Source organism: Zalophus californianus, chromosome 7 (assembly GCF_009762305.2).
Source record: "Zalophus californianus isolate mZalCal1 chromosome 7, mZalCal1.pri.v2, whole genome shotgun sequence".
Taxonomy (NCBI): domain Eukaryota; kingdom Metazoa; phylum Chordata; class Mammalia; order Carnivora; family Otariidae; genus Zalophus; species Zalophus californianus.
Window position 1 is genome coordinate 48,000,651 of NC_045601.1, and position 25,204 is coordinate 48,025,854.

A 25,204-nucleotide genomic window follows, 5' to 3' on the forward strand; every position below is an offset into this window, starting at 1 on the left:
CTGATCAGACAAAGGTATATATAACTTCCATGAGTTCTGAAAGTGCTTTCGGCTTCTATCTTGCAGTGTCCAGCCAGCAGCAGCAGTAAAATGGAGTAAGGGTGTGTGGATTTGTAGGAAAGACTGAATGAATTCAAACCCCAGATCCTCAACAGTTGAAAGGACCAAGTTCCTTAATCTGCCCCCATTTATAAGGAAGGAATAGAAATACATCCCACAGTTTTGGAGAGTTTTAAATGACTTAACAGGATCTATTATATATAGGTATCAATGAAAATACTATAAATGCAAATGCTTAGAACTGTGCTTTACGTCCCAACGCAAATGTGTTCTACAAATACTCATTCAAACCCAGGCAGTGGACTCTACAATTTATTGTCCGTAATAGCTCCCCTTAACAGCTCAGAACCTCGGGGCAATATCAGCAAAAAAAATGAAAGAACAAATGAACAAACTAGGAACCTGAAGCGACCCGGCCCAGGGACCCCGGGCTGCAGCGTGGCGTGTTCAAGGAGGCCGGAAGGGGTGCAAGAGTGGTCTCTCCCCGCCCGGTTCGCGGCACGTGGTCCGCTCGGGCGGGAGCTTCGCGACAGTGGGGGAGGGGAGCGGCGTGGGACGACGCGGAGGGGGTCTAGGCGGCCAAGGCTACGGTTGGGAAGACGCGACTGCGCAGACTCCGGATAGGCGCAACCACTACGCGAAGATCCGAAGGGGGGAGCGCTCACCCGGCTCCGCATTCCTTTTATCTACTTGCGGAGCGACAGCGTGACTTTTTTTTTCGTTTCACGACTGCATTTGGCGTCGCCCTCTGCAAGTTGGTTATCAGCAGAAGGCCTCTTATCTCAAGACTGAAGAGACCTCTTTTTCTAGTCGGACCCCTTTCTCCCCCGTGAAGGCCACAGTGGACACGTCCCACCTCCCCTCGGCCTCCGGAGGTGGTTTGGTTGCCCCCTCCCCCTCCCCAGTGTCGCGAGTTGGCGCCGCTGCCACCCCCCGCTCCGCGCTCTCGGCCCCTCGGCCGGGCGGTACCGAGTCCTCCCGGCGTCCCTTCCTCTCCTCCCTCCAGCCAGCCGTTCCTTGCGGGACTGCCACCCCCACCTTCGCCCCAGCCCTTTTCTCTCCCCGCCGAGCCGCGGCGGCACCAGCAGCAGCTTCAGCAGGAGGAGGAGCCGGAGCCCGGAGGCGGCGGTGGCCGGGGAGCCCATGGCGTACAGTCAAGGAGGCGGCAAGAAGAAAGTCTGCTACTATTACGATGGTGAGAGGCCCGGCTGGCAGGAGGGTGGGTGGGTGGGCAGGGCTGGGGAACCAGGCCCTGAGCCGCGCCGGGTCCCACAGCCGCCGACGCGAGCGGGCGCGGGTGCTGAGGGGTGGGAAGGAGGAGGGACCGACGTCTGGGCGCATCTTAACCCATTCCCGACCCGACGCCGTCAGGGGGAGCCCCTCCGCTGCGAGCGGCCCCCCGGGGGGGGGCAGGTGGACGCCCCCTTTTCTCTCCTGCCGCTCTTCCTCTGGCAGTAGGGTCCGCCGTCCCGAAGGCAGCCGCCTGTGGGACGATGCCGGCCTACCCCATCTAAGTGGAGGCGGCTAAGGGGATGGCTTGCCCTCTCTCTTCTCCTGCTCGCCACTTGCGGGGGCGGAGGTGTGGGGGTCCTCTGCTCCGGCACTGACCCCTCCCCCCGGGTCGAAATAATTTACCCCGGCCCGGACTTCACACAAAGCCCGGCGCCCGCTAGAGCCCCGCCCCCAGGCCCCGTCTCTCCCCCGCCCTTCCTCCGTCACCGCCCGCTCCCGCTCCGCCTCTCCCTTCCTCTCTGTCTCGGGCTGGCCCGCTGCGTCTGCTCCTTTCTCCGTCTCCAAGCTTTAGCCCGGACCCCTCGACCGGGTCGGGGCTGGCAAGGAGTTACTAAGGGTGGGGACTCACGTCCTCCTTGGGACACACTGACTCTGCTGTTTCGCCTGGGCTCCATCCCTCTCCTTTGTTCGCCGGGTTGTTTGAGCGCCACTTTCTCAGGATTTAAATGAAAAGGCTTCACTTCCTCGATAAAAATTGGGGTTTTCGAGTTTGAGGTAGTTAGTCTTAGCGGGAAATGTGACGGTGTTAGGGAAACGTGGAGGTGTTACTGCTTCTGTTGTAGATCAGACTAGATGGGTTCTGGCTTGTCTCCGTGAGAGGCGGTTACCACCCACTTCTTTGTTGCTCTTTGTTCGATCAGGAAATACACCCTGCTTGGGAGGTTTAGGAGAGCATTGGCATCTTGCTTGCGAAAGCTGTTTCTAGGTGTTGGGAGTTTTGGTGTAGCAAAACTTGGAGGAGTAATGCAGAAGTACTAAATAATCAGGTAAGCTTGAGCTTGCGGTGCAGTAAATTATGAAAGTCAGATGATTCTAGGGGTTCTCTGATTTGAAATTTGAGCAGTAACATTAAATCTCTTGAATCCTGTTTCCTGTGGAGATGGAGTAGTAACCTGTTTTGCAGATTTCACAAAGACGTTCATTTGGTAAATATTTCTACTGGGTTACTCTCCAGAAAAGGATTTCGAAAATTTTACAAAGAAGCTAGACTCAATGACCTGCAAGTAAGTCCTTGATCGGTCTGAAGCAATACAAATCTTGGAAGTTGTTTCCTGCATATGTTGTATTATGTGTATATTACAAAATCTTAAAGAGGTGGAAAGACCCAAGAGGTCTAGAATCAGAATAAATCTGATTTTAATTTGAAAATGACCATACCATATTACTTCAATTAGCAAAAATGAATCTTTTAATGCTTGAGTATATAAAATGACCACCTGTGTCATGTGTGGAAAAACTTAAAATCATAAATAAGAAATCTAAGTTGTTTGGTATTTGGCTAGTACTAAATAGTTAACAGCTGTATTTTAAAAACATTTTTTGAGAGCACTACATATATGTGTAATACAAATCGAAATTATGGCATCCTGGAGGAGTAAAGGTAGGAGTACATTTATGGATTGTATTTGTTAAAATCATTCTTTAAGTTTTCATGCATATTTTGAGACAGTGGTAAAACCCAAGCCCTGCATTCCCTGATTAAATTGGAAAATAAATAACCGTGTTTGTGAGTTAATTTTTAAAATGATATTGTTCCTAAGGTTTAGAGATTTGTTCTTGTCAGGAGTTGGGGTAAAAGGTTTAAAAAGTTGGGGAAACTGGTGCTAAGGCTCTTCCTGCAGCTCTTAGTTGCTATTGACAGTGATAGGCTCTGAAGAAGTAAGCAGCTTGTAACTTCGTGTCACCAGACTTGAATTGTAGAACTGGGAGATACCCTTAAGTAGCAGTTTTATGAACAGCTGTTTCTGGGCCCTTTTATAAGGAGCCTTTGCTGAGGAGTGGGATGTCCAGGGCAGGACGCGGACTTGGTAGGTGGAGGGGGAATAGTCAAGTCCAGGGCAGGACGCGGCTTGGTAGGTGGAGTGGGAATAGTCAAGTCCCATGATTGTTGCTTAATACTTTACTATAGACCATTCAACTGCTTTACTTAAGGCCAACACGGTGTATAACTGATCATTTGGAAATCTCTCATTAGGTTATATGCCTTTTGTCTAAGGCTCATGCCTCATTTTCAGAATGGAATTTTTATTTGCTTTCATTTGGAAATATTCTTTGGGTTTGGGGGGGGCTAATAAAACTTTTGTAGAAATTATTAAACGGGTTGGGTATCATTGTGCTAATTATTAGTGTGTGCTAATTATTAGTATACTAAACTTTCAACAATTCCAAAAGCTTACTTTTTCATTATTTAAAAAAACCCTATTTTGTCAGCTTAAAAGGGTAGCGGTATTTTTTTCTTTTGGGGGGAGAAAAGAAAATACAAGTAAAGCAGCTGCTGCACCAAAGAATTGGGAGATTTGAAGGTATACAGTATGGATTGGATTGGAATTAAAAATCTGCTAGCCTAAGTTACCTTGTTTTAACTTGATAAAGTAGAAGAAAGAAAGATGAATACAGGAATGAAGTAGTGGATTCTATAATCATAGGAAACCTACCTTTAGGCTTAGTGGGACCATTAGGCACACTCTTGACAACAGAGAGTATCTAGCAAATGAAAGGAATTTCTAAAGACATGTATTTTTTTCTGTATGCTTTACAGTGTTCAGTATTAAACCCTTTAGATGACTGGAATGCTGGTTTCAGCTAAACCCTCAGGCACTGATGGATGAGGGAGGTATCCTTAAATCTTTGAGGAAAGTAAGAGAAGTTCACTTTTCTTACTATAGATATTGACCCATAGTCCAAAGTTTTCAAAAACTTAATTCTAAATCTTGGTCATCTTGTATGTATTGCACGATTATCGATACTCTGTAAAATGATAGACCTAGTGGCTGAGATCCCTTCTGACTTTGAAATGATGTTTCTGTACTTAAATGTAATTAGCAAACCAACTGTGTTAGTCTGGTATTACAATACTCAAAATTGTAATACTTTACCTAGGGGGCGCCTGGGTGGAGCAGTCATTTAAGCGTTAAGACTCTTGATTTCAGCCCAGGTCATGATCTCAGGGTCTTGAGATGGAGCCCTACATTGGGCTTCGTGCTTAGCACAGAGTCTGCTGGAGATGCTCTCTCCCTCTGCCCTTTACCTTGCTTCTGTGCACACGTGCTCTCTCTCTCATGTAAATAAATAAATAAAATCTTTATTAAAAAAAAATAATTTGGGGCGCCTGGGTGGCTCAGTTGGTTGGGCGACTGCCTTCGGCTCAGGTCATGATCCTGGAGTCCCTGGATGAGTCCCGCATCCGGCTCCCTGCTCGGCACGGAGTCTGCTTCTCCCTCTGACCCTCCCCCCTCTCATGTGCTCTCTCTCTCTCTCTTTCTCTCATTCTCTCTGTCTCAAATAAATAAATAAAATCTTTAATAAAAAAAGAAAGAATTTATAATACTTTAGAAATATTAAGTGTACTTTGTTTTGAATTAGGCTTTAGGCCAATCACATTTGGTGCCTGTTTTACAATGTATACAATATAATAGGGTTGTATATAAACAATTTACATAATTGTATAGATACTGCTCTATGCTCTGTTTTTTCCTCTTTTGATAGAGTGCATCAAAATGTTTGGAGACAAGTGGTTCAACTAAAAGCACTTAACACTATAGAAAGATAGAATATAAAAGTTACAAAGATCATGCCTCCCAGTATACTCGTAGTTTACTCTAGGAGATTATAAGAATTTATTTGGCAGCCAACTAATTGACAGATATTCTTAGACCTTTATTTGCAACAGTGGTGCCAAAGTGTTTTTGGTAGATAGCCTGTAATAAATTGCATGGGTTCTTAGCTGTAATATAAATATTATCCATAAAATAGGTAATCATTTCTTCCAAACTAGGTAATCAGCAAATCAGAGTGCTGAATGAATTATAGCAGTTCATAAATATCAGTAGTCTTTTTTTTTTTTCAAGATTTTATTTATTTATTTGAGAGAGAGAGCCAGCGAGTGGGGCGGAAGGAGCAGAGGGAGAGGGACACAAGCAGACTCCGCAGTGAGCACAGAGCCTGATGCAGGGCTCGATCACACGACCCTGAGATCATGACCTGAGCCGAAATCAAGAGTTGACCCTTAACTGACTGAGTCACCGAGGTGCCACCATGAATACCAGTAGTCTTAATTGCACATCATTGTTTAAACATAGTAGGGTGTAATGCTCCAATAAGACAGCTTTTCTTATACTCTTCCCCAGCTATTCTTTATTATTCATTTCCTTCAGATTTCACCTCATCAGCCTTTTTTCCTATTGCCTTAATCCTCCTTACTGCTTTTCTCCTTATCACTTGTACTGTTATCCTATTTCTAGCACCTAAATTTTCTCCTCCTCACTAGAATATAAGCTTCATGAGGACAGAATCTGTTTCGCTTATGTCTAATCTCTACCATCTAAATAAAAATTAAAGGTTTTTTTTAATTTTTGGTGAATAAATGATTAGTGCCTTATTTTTATGGATAGAGCACTTTCATATAACATTCTCTGCTGCTTACAACCACTCTGAGTTACAGACAGGTAGGATCAGTGGCATTTTGTCTGTTTTACAGATGAAAATAGATTAGTATCCCTGTTTGATACACTCCTTATCCTTTATCACACTGACTTGTTTTAAGGTCCAAGAAGAGGTCAGTACCTCGCACCTAACACGATTTTTCTTCTTTCTTTTGGTGACACAAGAGTGGAACTCTTTCCACGGATACCAAAAGAAAACGTATTAAGTAATTTTTTCTTTTTCCTAACAAAAACATGTAAATTACTCAGTTGACAAATACTTAAGGAAATGGTTGGAACTGGTAATCTCTTAGGGAATGATGATAGCATTGAAACAGATCAGATTTAGAAATTAAAGTATAAAAGGGCGCCTGGGTGGCTCAGCTGGTTGTCTGCCTTGTGGCTCAGGTCATGGGTCCTGGAATCGAGCCCCACATTGGGCTCCCTGCTCAGCGGAGAGCCTGCTTCTCCCTCTCCCCTACCCCCTGCTCATGCTTTCTTGCTCTATCTATCAAATAAATGAAATCTTTAAAAAAAAAAAAAAAGTTAAAGTATAAGGATGTTTGTACTGGTTAATAAGTCTCATTCCTCTCTAATAACGGTTGGTTTATACTTGTTCATGAAAGCAACTTTGGGTGTAGAAATATCAAATGGGCTTAAAGTCCCTACTGCGTGCCAGGTGGACAAAAGATTAAGTCCGAAGAACGAAATAAACCGTATGCTAGATCGTAAGAGTGGGGACGTTTGTAGCGTACTCAAGACAAGGAAGGCCTGAAGGAAGAGAATGGGCCAGCCTTAAAAGAGTTTTCCTGTAGTGGCGCCTGGGTGGCTCAGTTGGTTAAGCGACTGCCTTCGGCTCAGGTCATGATCCCGGGGTGCTGGGATCGAGCCCCGCGTCGGGCTTCCTGCTCAATGAGAACCTGCTTCTCCCTCTCCCTCTGCCTGCCTCTCTGCCTACTTGTGCTCTCTGTCTCTCTGTCAAATAAATAAATAAAATCTTAAAGAAAAAAAAGTTTTCCTGTAAGATACTGCAAACTGCAAAGGCCACGTAGTTAGGATTTGGCACACTAAACAAAAAGGAAGACATGGGGGAATAATGTGATGCCAGGCTAGGTAGTAAAGGGCCAGACCACAAAAACTTTGTAGTAAGAGATTTGAACTTGGTTCAGGGAGTAGAAAAGCAGTGAAGGATTTTTAAATAGAACTCAGGTGAAGAAAGGATGGTGAAGAGTGATGAATGAATACTGAAAGCAAGAATTGAATGCATGTTGGTCCACATAAAATATAGTGGTTGTGGCTGACAGAAATGGACACGTTTAAGAGAGGTTTTGGGAGTACAACAAGTAGAACTTGTTGATGGATTAGAAATGGAGCTGGAACTGGTTGATGGTGGTACAGAATGAAGGATGGACGACTCCTAATTTTCTAGATTGAACAGTTAGGTGATTTATTGCTGAGAGGATTTTTAGGACATCACTCTTGTTCACTGACTTATCCAAGCACCTAGAATAGTGCGTAGCACACGGTAGGCTCTTAATTTGTTAAATGAATGAATGAACATGAGAAACTCCTGATATTTAAAGGTTGGTGCAGAGTGGCTGTGGGGTAGGAATACAGTCCAGGACAGTGGTATTATGGAAGCCAGTGGCCAGAGTGTTTAAGCTAGTAGTGGATTAAGTCAGTAGTGTGTGGAAGGTGAAAATAATACTATGGCTTTTTCTTGCTTCCTTTGGTTTTTTTGTTTTTCTGGATAATTTTTATAGCGTGCTTATCTTTAGGGGTAAAGGTACATTTTATAATCTTAAAATTCAAAGTTATGTGAAAATGGGAAGAAAAATCTGTAACTCATTTGGAATCAAAAGCTTAATCTGAATTAATATTTATAATCTTTATTATGCTTACTGTGAATATTCACACATTTTTGCTGCAAAAAATATTAATGTTTGATTATAGAATGCTGTGCAGACCCCAGGGTATCACATAATATACAGCAGATGTAACATACTACATTTATAAAACCTGAAAAACAAAAATCTGAAATACATCCAGTCCCAAGTACTTTGGATAAGAGAGTGTAGACCTTAGTAGCCATTTCATTCTGATAGCTTCTTTTGAAGAGTGAGCAATTTCTAAAATTTTGCAGATAACTAATTCTTTATGGTAATTTCTTCACATTGACAAAGTTTGTTGTATTCAAGGAACCACCTTGCACTAATTTTTCTGGATGTTTGCTTCATTTGTAATGCATTTTTGTGTATTTTGATAAAACTCAAGATAACATTTAAAATGCCCAAGTTATGTTACTAACCATTTAAATCATGAATGGAATTTGTAGGTTCTTAAACTAAGAAAAGACATTTTATGTTTAATAAAAAGTGGATGGCTACAAAGCAACCTTGTAGAGAATTTTGAGATACGGGATTAAGCCAGAAAGTGTTGGGCAATGTTTCTTTTATAAAAATGGCACTTATCTTTGGCTTAGCTCCCCTTGTGTCATTTAGGAAGTGAACATATTTTTGATGGGACCCCTAAATTGTAGCAGAGAAACTTGTTGAAAGCTATATGTATTCATACAAAATTTGAGGACCCAATTGGTTTAAAAAAGAAGTGTTACTTTGATGAATTGGTTAGGTAGTTTCTTACGTTCATTTTCTCTAAATTAAAGATCCTAAGCACCGTATTAAAATATTTGTATTACATATATCCTTTTCTTTCCAGGCTTTCCCCTACTGTTTTTTTCTAGTGACTGAAAATGCCATTGCTTTCTGGGTAGCTACTGCTTAAGATTATCTGCATTGCTCTGCGTGTTTGAATCTAGCTCCTCTGGCTTGCTAATTGGGTTACTTTGGCAGTGTCGCCTGATTCAGCTGCATCTCACCTTTCTTGACTATAGGAACAGTAGTAATAGTACCTACATCATAGGGTTAATTGAGAAGATTAACAGATAATACATGTGAAGTGCTTAGAATAGTACCTCCTAGTGAACACTCAATAAATGTTAATTACTATACATTATATGTTTAAAAAAAAAGATAGTAGGAAGGGAGAAATGAAGGGGGGGAATCGGTGGGGGAGACGAACCATGAGAGACTATGGACTCTGAGAAACAAACTGAGGGTTCTAGCGGGGAGGGGGGATGGGTTAGCCTGGTGATGGGTATTAAAGAGGGCACATTCTGAATGGAACGCTGGGTGTTATACGCAAACAATGAATCATGGAACACTATATCAAAAACTAATGAAGTAATGTATGGTGATTAACATAATAAAAAAGAAAAAGACCTATCTGAGTGATACATGGGAATTGCTGATAAGTATTTGTACGTCCAGCAAAATATATGTAAATTTATTGCAAATGCATGTTAAACAGTTTCTTTCCTCAGGAAAAAAAATGTTAATTACTGCTATCGTCATTTCTTTTTTAAAAACAGGCTTGCTGAGAAATTGTAACTGTAGTCTCCCTTCTGTAGATTGACATCTTTCCTGTTGTATTATTTGTGACTTCCCACTGGATTCTCAGTAGGTCTGTAACTAGAATATTTGATCTTAAAATGTGATAGATGTTAGAGACATTTCATGTTAGTGAATCTTACACAGAGGCATTTGGAAGTTCTGTAAGGACTAGTTTCTTTATTCCAACTCTCGTGATTTCTTCTGGTAGTGGTAATAACTTAGAAATACCTCCCTTGCATTAACTTGGGTACAAGATGCCTTGTAATTCTAGTGGGCCTTCCATACCTTAAAGAATTTGAGACCAGGCTGCTTTCAAGGAACTCTGTAGTGCCAGCCATGTAGAGATGAGCTTTACAGCCGATCCTTATAAAGGTAGTTTACTTCACGCATTGCCTCTGAATTGTGATAAATGCAGAGGAATTGCACACCCCCATAGCTCTGCTTAGCTACTTGTCTGTATTGTCTTAGCCTTGTTGTTTTAAGAAAGGTGGTTTTCCCTTAAAATGACTGTGTATATATTAATTGTTTTCAGAAGAGATTTTGTGTTAGAAATGAAGAATTAAGTAAACTAGTGGTATACCAACAAAATCAAGCAGTAGTGGTATTTAGAAATAGGGAGGTTATAAAATAGGCCTGTTATGAAGTAGGAATGTTCATCTTAGACAATTATCAAATATATGAAAGAGAGAGAAACACAAGTTTTTGAGTTCTCAGTTTCTCTTAAACAAAAAAAATGTGTATTTAGGCAGGATTTTGAAAGATATTTTTTGATCCTGAAGGTGGGGAGATGGAATTCTTAATTTCTCACTTTTATATAAACCTGTGTTGAAATGATTAACTTCAAGCTGTTAAAATTAGCTTGACTGTCCTAATAAAATTTTGGAATTACTTATTTAAAGACTAGAATTGATACTAAAAGTAATTCCTAATTTAATACAGGCTGTTGCAAAAAGTGTTTGTTACATTTAAAAAAATAGTATATTTCTAGGGGTTTTCTTAATTTTACTTTATTATAAAAACACTGGGTCTTTACCTAAAAGTGTTGATTTCACAGTAGATGAAAATTTGGTTTAAGACCCTGGTAATATAAGATGTCATAGAAAGTTAGGCTGGCAGTTACAACTTCTAATCATGAAGAATGAGACAAAATATCCTTACTATCTTAAAAAATGTCATGAGTATGTCTTACCAGAGCAAAACTCTATTTAGGATCTAAGTTTCATTTACCAAAAATTTTCTCTTATAGACTGTGATGGATGTGTAGAACGTTTTAACCCCCATAATTCCAACTATAAAGAATTTCTGGGATGCCAGTAAATATTCAAGAAGCAATATTTGCTGTAAAATTTTTAAATAATAACAGTGAAACTCAGAATTTAGGCATCTGAATTTGCCTGTAAATATGGAAAATAATTATCAATTTAAGTAAGTAAAACTTTTGTGAGTATGGAGTATTTTATTAGGGCTAATCCAAAACTTTGGTAAATGGAGTTATCACCATGTAAACGTGTACACAGTATCTTGGTTTTCTAATACAGTGTGAAAGTTGAAAAATCTAAAATCATTATTTAAGGTTTTAAATCTTGTTTAGGTGGTAAGTGCCTTCTAATGATGAACATACATAAACTTAGATTGTGAAGACTTTCTTGTCTATATTCAGTTTGTCTTTTTTCTATTTTAGGTGATATTGGAAATTATTATTATGGACAGGGTCATCCCATGAAACCTCATAGAATCCGCATGACCCATAACTTGCTGCTAAATTATGGCTTATATAGAAAAATGGAAATATATGTGAGTATGCCTTTTGATAAATAGCAGTGATTTTTTTTTTTTTTTCCCTTAATCTGCTTTGAAATGATTATTCCCTTTGAAGTGCATTTAGCAGATGAAAAGGCCTGGAAGAAAACAGAAAATCCTCTTTTTGTTTTATTGTTCAGAGAAAACTGAGAGTGTGGGAGCTATGACCTCTCTTGTCCCTCTTCCTCAACCATTTCTTAAGTTTCTCATACCCTACCTTTTTACATTCCGGAGAACAACTCAGTGTAGCGTACTAAATATCATTGTTACAGTAGTGGTTGACCTGGGACTATTACAAAAGAACTATATACAAAATTCTACAAATATTTATTGGCGTATGGAACAATGTGTTAGTGGACATGCACAGTACAGCTAACATTTAGGATACAACCGCCTTAAATGTTTTTGCACTGATGGAAGTATATATAAACAAATGCAAGACACAACAATTCTTGCCTGTTTGAGGAGAAAAGAAAGACTTGAAGCAGTTAGCAAATATTGGGTGTCTATGAGTTACTTTCTTTCAAATATAAACATTTACAGAAGAGGAGTTGGATAGGTCTTCCTGGAAGCCTTTTGGGAGAAGTGTGTGAATGAAATTCAGCTCTTGGGAACAAGGCAAAGGATAGGCAAAGGAAAGGAAGAGAGATCATGAACAAAGACTTATAACTGAAAATGAGTCTCATTCTCACTGGTTATAGAACAGGTTTATGATGGAAAATGAGAGAAAGTAGAGTTTCTGAACACAGATTCAACTTTATAAGCATTGACCCATTTCCACTAAAATAAAAGGAGTAATTAACATGTAATTGGGAATTAATATATAGTTGGGGTCATACCTGTCTAATGCTTTTAAAGGAGTAGGAATTAGCTTTGGAATTGATTACTGTTTTCTAAAACACACATGTATAAATTTGGATTAGCTTTGGAATTTCTTTTGTTCTGGCAGACCTAGTTCTTTTGAGAGGACTATTAGGGGAAATTGTATACTTTGTGTTTGATGACTCTGATATAACCAGTTGTAGTTCCACAATTCTGACATTTGTTTTTCTTCACAGAGGCCCCATAAAGCCACTGCTGAAGAAATGACAAAATACCACAGTGATGAGTACATCAAATTTCTACGTTCAATAAGACCAGATAACATGTCTGAGTATAGTAAGCAGATGCAGAGATGTACGTTTCTATGTTAAAAGTATATATTACTATTGATAAGTATAAACGAGTATTCTTAGAAGCTTATCATTAGAGTTACCCAAATCTAGGTATACTGCCTGATCTAAAATACTTTTTTAAAGTAATTATTGGTTTGAAAAGTCAATGTAAAAATATTAACAAAGCTACTTTATTTAAAAAAAATTTTAAAGATTTTATTTATTTGACGGAGAAGAGAGAGAGCACAAGCAGGGGAAGCAGCAGGCAGAGGAAGAAGGAGAAGCAGACTCCCTGCTGAGCAGGAAGCCTGATGCAGGGCTTGATCTCAGGGTCCTGGGATCATGACCTGAGCTGAAGGCAGACACTTAACCAACTGAGCCACCCAGGCAACCCAGAAAGCTATTTTAAATTAAAATAAATAAATAAGTAAAAACAGGGGCTCCTGGGTGGCTCAGTTGGTAAAGCGTCTGATGCCTGATTTCAGCTTAGGTCCTGATCTCAGGATCTTGAGATCAAGCCCCGAGGTAGGCTCCGCACTCAGCACAGAGTCAACTTGAGATTTTCTCTCTCCCTCTCCCCCCGCCCCAACTCTCTCTCAAATAAAGAAATAAAATCTTTAAAAAACAAAATCTAGGGGCGCCTGGGTGGCTCAGTTGTTAAGCGTCTGCCTTCGGCTCGCGTCATGATCCCGGGGTCCTGGGATCTCGCTCTGCATCGGGCTCCCTGCTCAGCGGGAAGCCTGCTTCTCTCTCTCCCACTCCCCCTGCTTGTGTTCCGTCTCTTGCTGTGTCTCTGTCAAATAAATAAAATCTTTAAAAAAAAAAAAAATCTACCTGAAGCCTATTGGTCTGCCAGACTGCCAAAGAGCTGTTTGGACGTTCCTCTACTCTTTGTTTTGGTCCCTTGTTAACTTTGGGATATTGGATATTGGTGGGGAGACCTTACTCCCCTGCTTTTTTTTTTTTTTTTTTTTTAAGTGATTATACTTTGGTTGGCCTTAGCCTGGTATCTATATTTCTTATCTTCTATTTGTGTGCTTTAGTTAATGTGGATTGTAATATATAATCTGTTTCTTCCCTTTGTTACTGAAGCTTTTGATTTTCTTCTATATAGTTTTCTCTTTTATATAGATAAAAAGTATTTTATTGTTAGCAGTTGGTTGGCTTGAAAAAGGAATGCAAAATGTCCTCATAAAATGATTGGAACAGTTTTTTTTTAAAGCTTGGTACTGAAGTTCATTCTCATCAGTGTTACTGTTCTGTAGACTTCTGTAGTCTTCAGTGATGATTTTTTAAAAAAGAACCCAATTTCAGTAAAACTAAATTAGTGTAGTTGCTAGACATAACATTTATAGAATTTTGTATACATTTCTACTATAGATTATTTCATTTACTCAATAAAATGCTATAATGTAAATAGAATATATTACCCTGTTTTTTTGATGGAGATTCAGGCTTAGATTAAAAGTTATGGGTAGATAGGGCAAATGAATTAACAGGATTGATTTAATACGTTATACTGAATTATATTAAGATTATGATTATATCTGAGCGGTAAGAAACAAATCCATTCAGTGTAGTGCTAATAAATTATGGGTATACAAAGCTATGGTAATAATTTGGGGGGTGGGAAGAGGCTGAGAATGAGTCGTGTACATAATATGTCCCTTTTATCCTGTTAGTACTAAGGAACTAAATATATTGCAATGTGTCTGTATCTGTATGTGTCGTTTCCTTGTGCTTTATATACCCCTTCCTTGTGTGTCTTGGCTGTTAATGAACCTAGTTAATTCCTACCATCCTTTAAGATTGGGTAGGCAACTAGCTGCTTTATCTTTTTAGTACTCACTAAAATACATTTCAAAGTTAATGGATGTTCTGTGCATTTAAGAAGTTTTAGAGAAAGTAAATCATAAAGTAATTAAAGTTGCTTAAATTTTTTAGAATCCTGATTAATTTATAGTATGTGAAAGGAGAAATGCCTGAAATTTAAGTGCATGTTTTAATTAAATGAAATGCCTTTTATATTTTGATGGCTATTTTTTTAGTAATAGAGCAGAGATTATTCTATAAATAATCCTGGTAAGATTTGGTGGTGGTGTTTCATATATAACATTTTTAATTACCTTGGATAAAATGATAAATTATATTTTTAAATAGCAAAGTGTAGATTTCTTCTATAATGTGTGTTCTATGATTGCATCAAATAAAAAAGTATTTGTAAGAAATAGTTTTTGAAAGAAAACCTTTCATTAATTCATAGAATGGATTCTAACTGAAATCCATCTTTCACAGTTAATGTTGGAGAGGATTGTCCAGTGTTTGATGGACTCTTTGAGTTTTGTCAGCTTTCAACTGGTGGCTCAGTTGGTAAGTGTCTTGATTCAGATCTAAAAATTGATTTAAACCTGGTGTGTAACTTTTGGGTTATTTGTTTAAAGCAAATGTTTTTAGTGGTATTGGATTTTGATAACAAAAAGTAGTCTGTATGTTTATAGTAGTACAATTGTCTTTAAAAATCCACATGTTTGGGGCACCTGACGGGCTCAGTTGGTAGAGCATGTGATGAGGTCAGGTCCCACATTGGGCATAGAGCTTACTTTTAAAAAAATAATAAAAGTAGTTACCTTCTTTCTTTAAAAAATAAATAAACCCCATGCTTTATGAGCATAATGACTTGAACTTTTTGTTTCTTACTTCAGTTGTATTTTCACTTAGGAATTTCTCCCCTCTCTCTTCTAGCTACCACTTTCCATAAATACTCTTAATTAATCAGATCACATCTATAGGATAATATTTATCTAAGGAAAAACTGTTGTCAGTGTCCCAGACAATGATCCTTACCTTTTTGTAATTTTAAACTCCTTTACTTACACATGGCATACTCTTTCCTATAGGGCTTTTGTGTAGTTGTATTAATTTTTTTATTTTAAACACTTTCGAAGACTACCCTGTCTTGTCTTTTAGCTGGGGCTGTGAAGTTAAACCGACAACAAACTGATATGGCTGTTAACTGGGCTGGAGGATTACATCATGCCAAGAAATCAGAAGCATCAGGATTCTGTTACGTTAATGATATTGTACTTGCCATCCTTGAATTACTAAAGTAAGTTAATTTATGTTGATATTTTTCTTATGAAAAAGTTTTAATTAAAACAATATAAATCTATAACCTTTAAAACAATATCAAAGAAACAGTAGCTTAAAAATAGTTCAGTGGTGAGTCTTCTATGGATTTATCACAAACGGTTGTAGAAATACAGGACATTTTCCCATTCCTTGGATTAATAAGAATGAGAAGTGCATATACATGTTTAAAACTCCCATTAAATACCCTTTTTAAAAAGACTAGAAGTAGTTTGGAGATTTAGATTTGAGTTATAGTTTCAACTAATGAAAGATGACAGGACCCTGGAAGTTTATGTTCTAACATTTTGTAAGTTTTAACTTTTGAAGGCAAAATTTGAAACCTTGTGTTAAAGGAAATTTGTCCCTTGAATGAGTCTAGCCAATTGCCTAGTTTCCACATGGAATGGCCTTTGTTCTCTACTAACGGGTATAATTATGTCTAACTTACTAAAGGAGTTAGTTTTAAGGTTATCCTTGACTGCAGTTTGAGAGAGATCTATAGAGGGACTTAGGAATTTGGAAATTTACCAGGTTTTTTTGTTTTGTTTTGTTTTTAACCATTATCAGTTGTAACATGTCTTAGCAGATTCCACTTCAGAGTACAGTGACTTCGTTTTTTCTTGGTATCAGAAATGTTCTTGCCTGTAGTTATTCTGTGCATACTGTTTATAGAGGCTTATTTTTCCATCATTTAAAATTTGGTTTTGACTCCTCAGATAAACAACTAAACTGTTTCAGTTAACTCATTGAGAGCCAAGGAAAACCACTTGAAATTATTTGCCTTGGTTTTTAATTCACTGTTGATTTTGGTTCTTGTGTTTTCGTCTCTGAGAAGTGGTTCTTGCCCACATGCTTAGCCTTAAACACGTTTTAACTTAATTTGTCTAGACATATATCTTTAACTGGCATGATCAATCATGATTTAATTAATTGACTATTGATAAGCCACTTAAGAACCACTCAGAAACTTATTTGGCTAACAGCTTTTTTACTATTTTTGTGAAGAAAGTCTACTATGATGAGACCTTCTGCTTTTTTTTTTTTTCCCTGACTTTGCTGAATGGTGCTTTCCTGTGAGTTGAGAATATTCTAATGAGTTTTTAGTTTGATAATGTCAGTTTATATTATTTTCTTTTAACATAGTGGTGGTATCTTTACATAATAAACACAGAAAACTCTGCCATTTAATTTAATAACAATAATCCTCAGTTCACCATGTCATAAGTGTGACATTCAAAGTTCGTTACCTTTTCTCTTGTTTTGATATGGTAATAAGATGTCACAGTATGGTGATACACATGGCTCTTAAAACGCATGCAAGCTATAACTGCATCACAGCATTTTTGTAGTGCTCCAGGCAGCACGAGGAAGGGATAAGAGTAGCAGATGTGGTTTCTGTCACAACTACTCTACTTTGCAGTTGAAAGCACAAAACAAGCCATAGCTAATTTATAAACAAATAAGCATGGCCATGTTTCCGTAACACTTTATTTTTATGGACATTGAAATTTACATTTCCCTTGTCACATATGAAATATTCTTGTTTTAATTTTACTTTTCAGTGATTTAAAAACGTAAAAACTATTCTTACCTCAAGGCTTTACAAAAAGACTCCATTGATCAGATTTGGGCTCTGCACCATAAATTGCCAACCACTGTTTTATAATATTGAAAATTTACTAGAGAGATGTTTTAAAGTAATCCTGTAAGTACTGTATAATCTTCAGTTGTTAATATATAGAAACATGTAGTATGTTTTTAAAACACGTAGAACGGGACAGATTTCACAGGAAGAGTAAATACGTTTTCTTACCTAGATTGGGGCTAAAGGGAGGACTTAAAGATCTAAGGCTCAAACTTGTGACTTTAGATGTTTGAATGGTCTCTTAGGCTGGAAATAAAGTAAGAAAGGGGATTAAACATTGTGAAATGCAAGAGTTCAAAAATAGATTTTCTGGACCTATGGTGGGTCTTCTCATCTTTTAAAACATTTTAAAAAGTTAATTGATGGCTTTGTTTTCAGGTATCATCAGAGAGTCTTATATATTGATATTGATATCCATCATGGTGATGGTGTCGAAGAAGCTTTTTATACGACAGATCGTGTAATGACTGTATCATTCCATAAATATGGGGAATACTTTCCTGGAACAGGAGACTTGAGGGTAAGACTGAATTTCTGTCTGAATAAGAATTATGATATAAATATTAGGAGAACTGATATGATGCTAATAATCATATCTAAACTAATATTGTTCTTGAGTTATTCATTTGAAATTTGTATGCAGAATTGAGTCATTTTACATGCTATAAAACATTTGCTAGAGTTCACTTTTGTTGACCGTAAGCAAAAATTTAGTGATAACTGAGAGGACTTTTTTTTTTGCTCAGCCATTTTCTTTGGTTGAATAATTATTTTTGAACATTCCTGAAGCACGAAGAAGTTTATTTGCATCTTCAAAACCTATTTGATAGTAGCCAACATTGCTGTTGATTGTAAAGATTGGTGGAAGAAAATAACTAAATCTTTTAGGTTCTTGTACTGCTCTCCTTTTATGATGAATCTTGATTTAATAGGCCTAATTTTAATCTCTTTTTCCGTAGGCTTCTGAAATTTGTAGTCTATATCATTTGGAGAGAGAATACCATAGCTTATCCTGCCTGCCTATTACATTAAGTGCATTTATTTGTTTTATATTTCTGTTATCTTCTTCCATTTAGTGCTTTTTTATTGTATGAATGTGAAAATCACTGGTCAAATCTTGTTTGTACAGAGTTCCTGAAGTTTTTTTGCTTCGCTAGTTTTTCTTGAACCAGACTATGTACATGTTGAAATTTATTCAGAAATTTAAATAGCCTTTTTTAATTCAGACTGGATTATATGGGAAATTTCTCTTATCATGGCATTCAGTATTCTAAGTTATTTTATTAAGGTTATTTTTCATATCTGTGGTATGTAGTTACAGCTACTTAGCAACCAAAAGTTTGAAGAGTGGCCTTATTTTTCAAATACGTGCGTTTTTTTATTTGACCACAAGATGGTGCTCTTTCAGTAAGAGTTGTGATGTGAAATCTTTACTTAAAAATGGACAGAAGGTCAATTGTTTAATTTATTTGAGTTTAAATTATGTGGCTTTTAAAATTGCAAATGTATATATTCAGTTCCATGACTGTTAGCTCCTTCAGTGCCTTTTCCCCTTGGTCTTAACTTAAATACAGTGATTCTTAGAGTATGACCCTTAAACTAGCAGTATCAGCAGCTCCCGGGAACATACTGTCAGGCCTCCGAAACTGGTTCTGCACACTAATGTTAGAGAACCATTGCTCTAAACCGGTAGAATTCCTTGGTCTGCAGCCATTGTACTCAGTGAAAATTCAGCAAAGCCTTCCCAGTTTTAAGCTTAAAGAAAGTCTCTTTTCAATATAATCCTAGTTAATCTCAGAAATGGTGAAACTGGCCTCTGTGATCATTTCTGACAGTATTCTTATGATTGTTTGAAGTTGTTAGAAAGTATTGAGAATGGGTGTTTTTTAAAGGTTTTAGAATGACTTTCAATTTCTCTTTTACTCACTAAACTTTACACTTACTATATGAAATGTCATCATAATATTTTCCCTTTGGTTATTATAAAGGTGTCCCCAAAATTTTGTAAGGAAATCAAAGTCAGTCATACATGGAGTTATATTTAGAATTTCATGAAACTTGTGTGTATCTTCGATGTTAATTTAATAAACATTCCCTTTCTACCTACCAATTTATTCTAAATTAGAAAAGAAAGCTACTTTGAGCTTAGGTCATTGTTAAAACTGCTTGCATTTATTAGATCAGGAGTCTAAGTAGGGGAAAAAAGGGTATGCTAAAGGAGCAGTTGAGGAGTAAGATACAGGAGGGATAAAGCTTGGTGCAACAGGGGCAGCAGCTGAGGTGCCAGCTTTCGGCTAGAGTGAGACGTGCTGACAGCTTTCTGTGTTCTGAACTCTTAGTGTCAGAGTATGTTCCAGCAGTTTAGTTTTTAGTGCAGAATTTTAAGGATTCACAGTGCTTTAGTTTATCCACGTCTGAATGGTTTGTATTTAGTTATATATAAACATTTAGATTTCTTCCAAGAAAAGTTGTTGGGGGAGATACGTAATTCCACTTACTTTTTCTTCCTTGGAAGTTGGGTCATGATAACTCTAATATTGAAAAATAAACTATGCTTTTTTAAAATGAATCAGAGAGATAAAGGAAGACTTGTACAAAAGCATTAGTAATCCTAAAGATTCATGTATATTGAGACATAATTTAAAAGACATAAGAATTGGGCTCCTGGGTGGCTCAGTTGTTAAGCATCTTCCTTCGGCTCAGGTCATGAACCCAGGGTCCTGGGATCGAGTCCCACATCGGGCTCCCTGCTCGGCGGGAAGCCTGCTTCTCCCTCTACCTGCCACTCCCCCTGCTTGTGTTCCCTCTCGCTGTGTCTCTGTCAAATAAATAAAATCTTAAAAAAAAAAAAAAAAAAAGACATAAGAATCTGTTACCGCCAATTCTTTGGTGTTGCAGGTAAAGAACTATTTTGTAACAATTTTTGTGCTATACCATTTCTTTTAGGAATTAGATGTGTGTGTGTGCACTCAGGTACATTTTACACACATGGATCTGCGCATGCATAATATATATACAAATAGTATATGTAGTGTGTGTGTATTTTATAAGTGTGTATATATTGCTGAACCCAGCTCTCAGTTTCTCTTGCTTCTTTGGGAAGTACTAATACCCAGAGTGGAATTTATTCAACAAATAGAAACAAAATTTATTTCAAGCCCAATTAAAGAGTAGATTTTGGTTGTCAAAACTTGAGGAAGTAGGAGCTTTTCTTTCATCATAAATAAACTTATACCAGAATGTGATCCACAAGAGCGATTCTGCATTATAGAGACAGTTGTCCTCCACGATTCTTTGGCTTAGAGTATTTATTTTCTGTAGTTTTACTCATAACATTGTCTTACATATTCTGTTCATGATTAATTTCTTGGTCTAATGTAATATTGCCTCTAATTGTTAAATTTCTTTTCTCCCCAAAATAACCATTACAGATTAATTGGAATTGGTTCTGTTCAGCTTAATAAAACAATCCATTAATATTGGAATTTACACCTATTCTGTATTACTTCCTTTCTTCACCTAAAAGATGAATTCAGAATTGGATATTATTACCTAGTTTTTTAATCTTGTAAAAAAATACTTTAATAAACATGTCAAGCATTTTTACTATGAAATATTTTCTAAGAACTGTTTAATTGTGTGTTTTAGGATATTGGTGCAGGAAAAGGCAAATACTATGCCGTCAATTTTCCAATGAGAGATGGTATAGATGATGAGTCTTATGGGCAGATATTTAAGCCTGTAAGTATTATTATTTTCAAAATCAAAATGGAATTTTAAAGTAATTTTACAGATATTAACATTTGTTATCTTGCACATAGATTATCTCAAAGGTGATGGAGATGTATCAACCTAGTGCTGTGGTGCTACAGTGTGGAGCAGACTCACTATCTGGTGATAGGCTTGGTTGCTTCAATCTGACAGTCAAAGGTAAGCAATTTAATGGGTGATAGTCCCAGGAACATGTTTTTGTTTTTTTTTTCTTTCCAAGAACTTCCCATAAAAATTATCATAATTTTTTGCCTACTATATTAACATGTTTTGTATTTTTCATTGGTTTTTGTCGAATGTATGTATGCATTTGGAATTAATTTTTATAACTATAATTAATGCTGTTTCAGTAAATTAGGTTGTTTTTTATTTTGTTGATACATTCATACATGAGTAGTTTTATAAAGCTTCTTGCAGTCTTAACCAAGGCAGCCATTTTCAGTGTTTTTTGGTTGCTCCTTTTGGTGTTCATCGTTCTCCAAGTACCATGCAAACTAACTTTATTTTATTTTTATTTTTATTTTTTATTTTATGTTATGTTATTTTATTTTAAAGTAATCTCTGCACCCAACATGGGGTTCGAACTCAAAACCCTAGGATCAAGAGTTGCATGTTCCTCAGGGCGCCTGGGTGGCTCAGGAGGTTGAGCATCTGATTCTTAATTTTATTTCAGGTCATGATCCCCCAGGGTCATGGGATCGAGCCCTGCATTGGGCTCTGCGCTCAGCAGGGAGTCTTCCTTGAGACTCTCTCTCTCCCTGTACTCCTCCCCCTGTTCATGTTCTCTCTCTTTTTCTAAAATAAATAAAATCTTAAAAAAAAAAAAAAATGAGTTGCATGCTCCTTCAACTGAGCCAGCCAGGTGCCCCAAACTTTGTTACTTTCAATTTTAGCTTTGTATATTCACTTACTATCATGGAAGAAAAGGGATTTAGCTCTTTTTCACCACTTTGTCCCCAACACATGCATACACCCTTCCAGTATCTTCCTTTTTACAGTTTAAATATGGTAATTATACTAGAATTTTGGTGTGGCATTCAGTGTTTACAAAGTCATCAACATTAAAGCACTTTTTAAAGGCTTATCAAATTGTTCTTTATTGTATAACTTGTTTTTCTTGCCTGATTTTTTCATTACTTGGCTTTCTCTTTAATCATTATTAAACCACCAGTGTCTAAATAGCTTCAGATGTTCAGGTGCATCAAGTATTCCATCATTTTTACTTTCTCGAAGAATAGCCTTCTGACCTCTTACTGTTTGGATGAGTATCCCCTATAGACTTGGTAGAAAAAGAGCTCTTTGCTTCTCTTTTTTTTATAGGCCCTCCCTCCCCCATTGCTCTTTCCTCTGTCTTGCTCTTAATTTTTGTGTCATTTTGGTGGAGCACATTCTCAATAGCTTTCTGAGAAAAGATGTTTTGGGGGATCAAAAATTTAAATTTGATCAAGTGTAGAAATTTTAATAAGTTCTTAAAATTTGTTATATGGGGATCAGTAATGATGAATATTGTACATGATTTTGTAGTTTTCCTTTTGAATTTTCAGCTAACAAATGGATGTTCTTGGATTGAATTGCCTCATAAGATGTGAATTCTCAAATAGAACTTTTCTAAAATGACTTGGCTTAAATGGAATTAAATAACTAAATCCAGATACTAAAGTCTTTTATTTAATGTTATGATTGCTTCTGTACCAGTTAGCATTAGAATTAATGGTATAATCTGTTCTGCTTTTATTAGGTTGAAGCATACAAACTTGATTGCCCCTTTTCTTGGTAGGTCAACGGTGGTCAAATAGCAGTTTCTTATCGTTGAACTTAGTGTGTTGAAAACCATCTGTTGGCCTCAAAATGAACATGATCTTCCTAATGTACAAAATGGGTATTAACTGTCTGTTTTCATGTCCTAGCACTTTGAAAATGCTTTGATGCTTTCATACTTAAAAGTAGTAGCATTCATAATCATAAACTGCAGTGTTTTACTTTTGTAATAATCTATGTTTCAACTGTTAGAATTTCCATTGTATAAAGTATTAAGGATATTTATAATCCCAGATCTTAAACTTGATTCTGTTTTCTCCACTGCCAGCTTCGATTTAGATTTCTCAGGTCGTTTAAAGGTGGACTTCTTGTCCATCTTTTTTCTCCCTTCATTTATGTTGTTACTGTATGTTCTCTGCCATTCTTCATTTTTTAATAGATTTCAGTTTTAGCCTTTAAAAAATTCTTATACTCATTTTTTGAGAAAAAGGAAAGTATTTTTGTTTAGCTGTCTTTACTCAGAAGTCTATAAAAGCTAACTTTTTGTTTGTCTTTAAAAATAGCAAAGTGGTTTTTATCTATTATAAGAAGCCCATGTTTTAGTAGCAGTAATAGAAATTAGGTTATGAATTTTATAGTGCAACAGTTGAATACTCAATGGAAATGCTCACAAATACACAATTACATGAGAAAAAAAATTTAAATCTTACCAACTCAGAAGGAATTGGAAGGAAATACTTCAAAAACTATCTTTGGATGATGGAGTTTTAAATAGTTTTTCTTTGTACTTTTTTTGATTTTTCCAAATATTCTTCAGTAAGCATGGATTTCTTCTGTAACTGAAGGTTTTTTTTTTTTTCTTTAAAGACTGATTTGTATGCCTGAATGATTGATATATTATTAATACTGGTAACTAACTTACAATTAATTATTAAAAAGTCACATTTATCCAAAGGAAATATTTCGTTTTTATATTAAGTTTACTTTCTATTCAAATTTCTACACATAGATAGTTGTTGAAGTATTTCTTATGGTAATAGATAGTAATTTTATAATCTTAGATAAGTTAAGAAAATTACCGATAGTGCTGCTACCTGAAGATAACCTACAGTTAAACTTTGTTGTATAGCTTTTCATAATTTATCTGCATATGTTTATATGGAAAAGTGTTAAAATTTAGATTGTGCATGTTGTAACCTTTTTTCCCCATGTAATGTCACATGAACATAGGATCTTCATACCACATAATGTCTTCCTATGTTAATAAAAATAAGTGTTCTGTTCATATTTTTAATCTTAATTTAGTTGTATAATTCACTTTTCTATTGGGAACACTTGTTAAAATAGCCAATTATATCTTACTGTGTTTTATATATCATTGTGTGAAAGGTATTTAAAAAATTTTAGATTAGAAATTTCTTGAAATTTTTACATATTCTTTAAATACTTAGAAAAGCCGTTTTGGTTGAATAAAACTTTTTGTTTGCATTTATTATCTTTTTAAAACTTATTTTTCAAACTTAAAATATTTAGATTTGTTGTTACCCAAATCTTTTTCTTGTCTCAGGTCATGCTAAATGTGTAGAAGTTGTAAAAACTTTCAATTTACCATTACTGATGCTCGGGGGAGGTGGATACACAATTCGTAATGTTGCTCGATGTTGGACATACGAGACTGCAGTTGCCCTTGATTGTGAGATTCCCAATGGTAGGTGTTGATATCTTTATTGGATGGAACTGTCAAGTCTTTTATTTAATGTTATGATTGCTTCTGTACCAGTTAGCATTAGAATTAATGGTATAATCTGTTCTGCTTTTATTAGGTTGAACCATACAAACTTGATTGCCCCTTTTCTTGGTCATCTACCTAGATGACAGAGGGATGATTACAGTAGATTCCAAGCCATGTAAATAGGAGAGCAGACACTTTTAAAAGTTTTCCTGGGGAATATTTCACAGCTTGGATCTGGATTTTGTGCATGGGTTTATGTGAAAACTGAGCTTTTAATATGTCACTTTATTTCATTGTTTTTAATAGAATTGCCATATAATGATTACTTTGAGTATTTTGGCCCGGACTTCAAACTGCATATTAGTCCTTCAAACATGACAAACCAGAACACTCCAGAATATATGGAAAAGATAAAGTAAGAGATCATTGAATTGATTTGATAAACATTTCATCTTTATTTTTATATAGCAGATGTTTCCTTTGTCTCATTTGAAACCTTAAGATTACTGATTTCTTTATTTTTTTCTGAGATAATATGTATGGGCTTCATAGCTCAAAAATATTTCCACTTTCTATTACTTACGGATTTTTAAGTTTCAAAGGGCACTGTAAATTGTATACATTCTTGCCTTACATGAAATTTTCCTTTTCGAAACATTTTGGAAAAGCTTTATCTCCAAGAACAAAGTGTTTAGAGAGCTATTGTAGTACACAGACCCAAGTTTGTGTCCTCTCTCTCTCTGCCACACACTAGTTTTGTGACATTTGGC

General features: G+C 36.7%; 1 protein-coding gene across 3 annotated transcripts in view; it reads left to right on the forward strand.

The window, feature by feature from the left end:
* The first annotated feature begins 940 nt into the window (after nt 1-940).
* Nucleotides 941-25,204, forward strand: part of HDAC2 (histone deacetylase 2) — a 29,621-nt gene continuing 5,357 nt past the window's right edge. The window contains exons 1-11 of one of the 3 annotated variants that reach the window (XM_027602959.2): nt 1,833-2,067; nt 2,214-2,339; nt 11,127-11,239; nt 12,304-12,421; nt 14,695-14,769; nt 15,367-15,505; nt 17,552-17,693; nt 20,822-20,914; nt 20,995-21,103; nt 24,270-24,410; nt 24,741-24,849. In XM_027602959.2, coding sequence (XP_027458760.1) covers nt 11,165-11,239; nt 12,304-12,421; nt 14,695-14,769; nt 15,367-15,505; nt 17,552-17,693; nt 20,822-20,914; nt 20,995-21,103; nt 24,270-24,410; nt 24,741-24,849 — 1,001 coding nt within the window. In that variant the 5' untranslated portion in view covers nt 1,833-2,067; nt 2,214-2,339; nt 11,127-11,164. Of the gene's footprint in view, nt 1,256-1,832; nt 2,068-2,213; nt 2,340-2,557; nt 2,577-11,126; nt 11,240-12,303; nt 12,422-14,694; nt 14,770-15,366; nt 15,506-17,551; nt 17,694-20,821; nt 20,915-20,994; nt 21,104-24,269; nt 24,411-24,740; nt 24,850-25,204 lie in introns of those variants that run through there. The other 2 variants (XM_027602960.2, XM_027602958.2) reach the window with 2 other exon arrangements.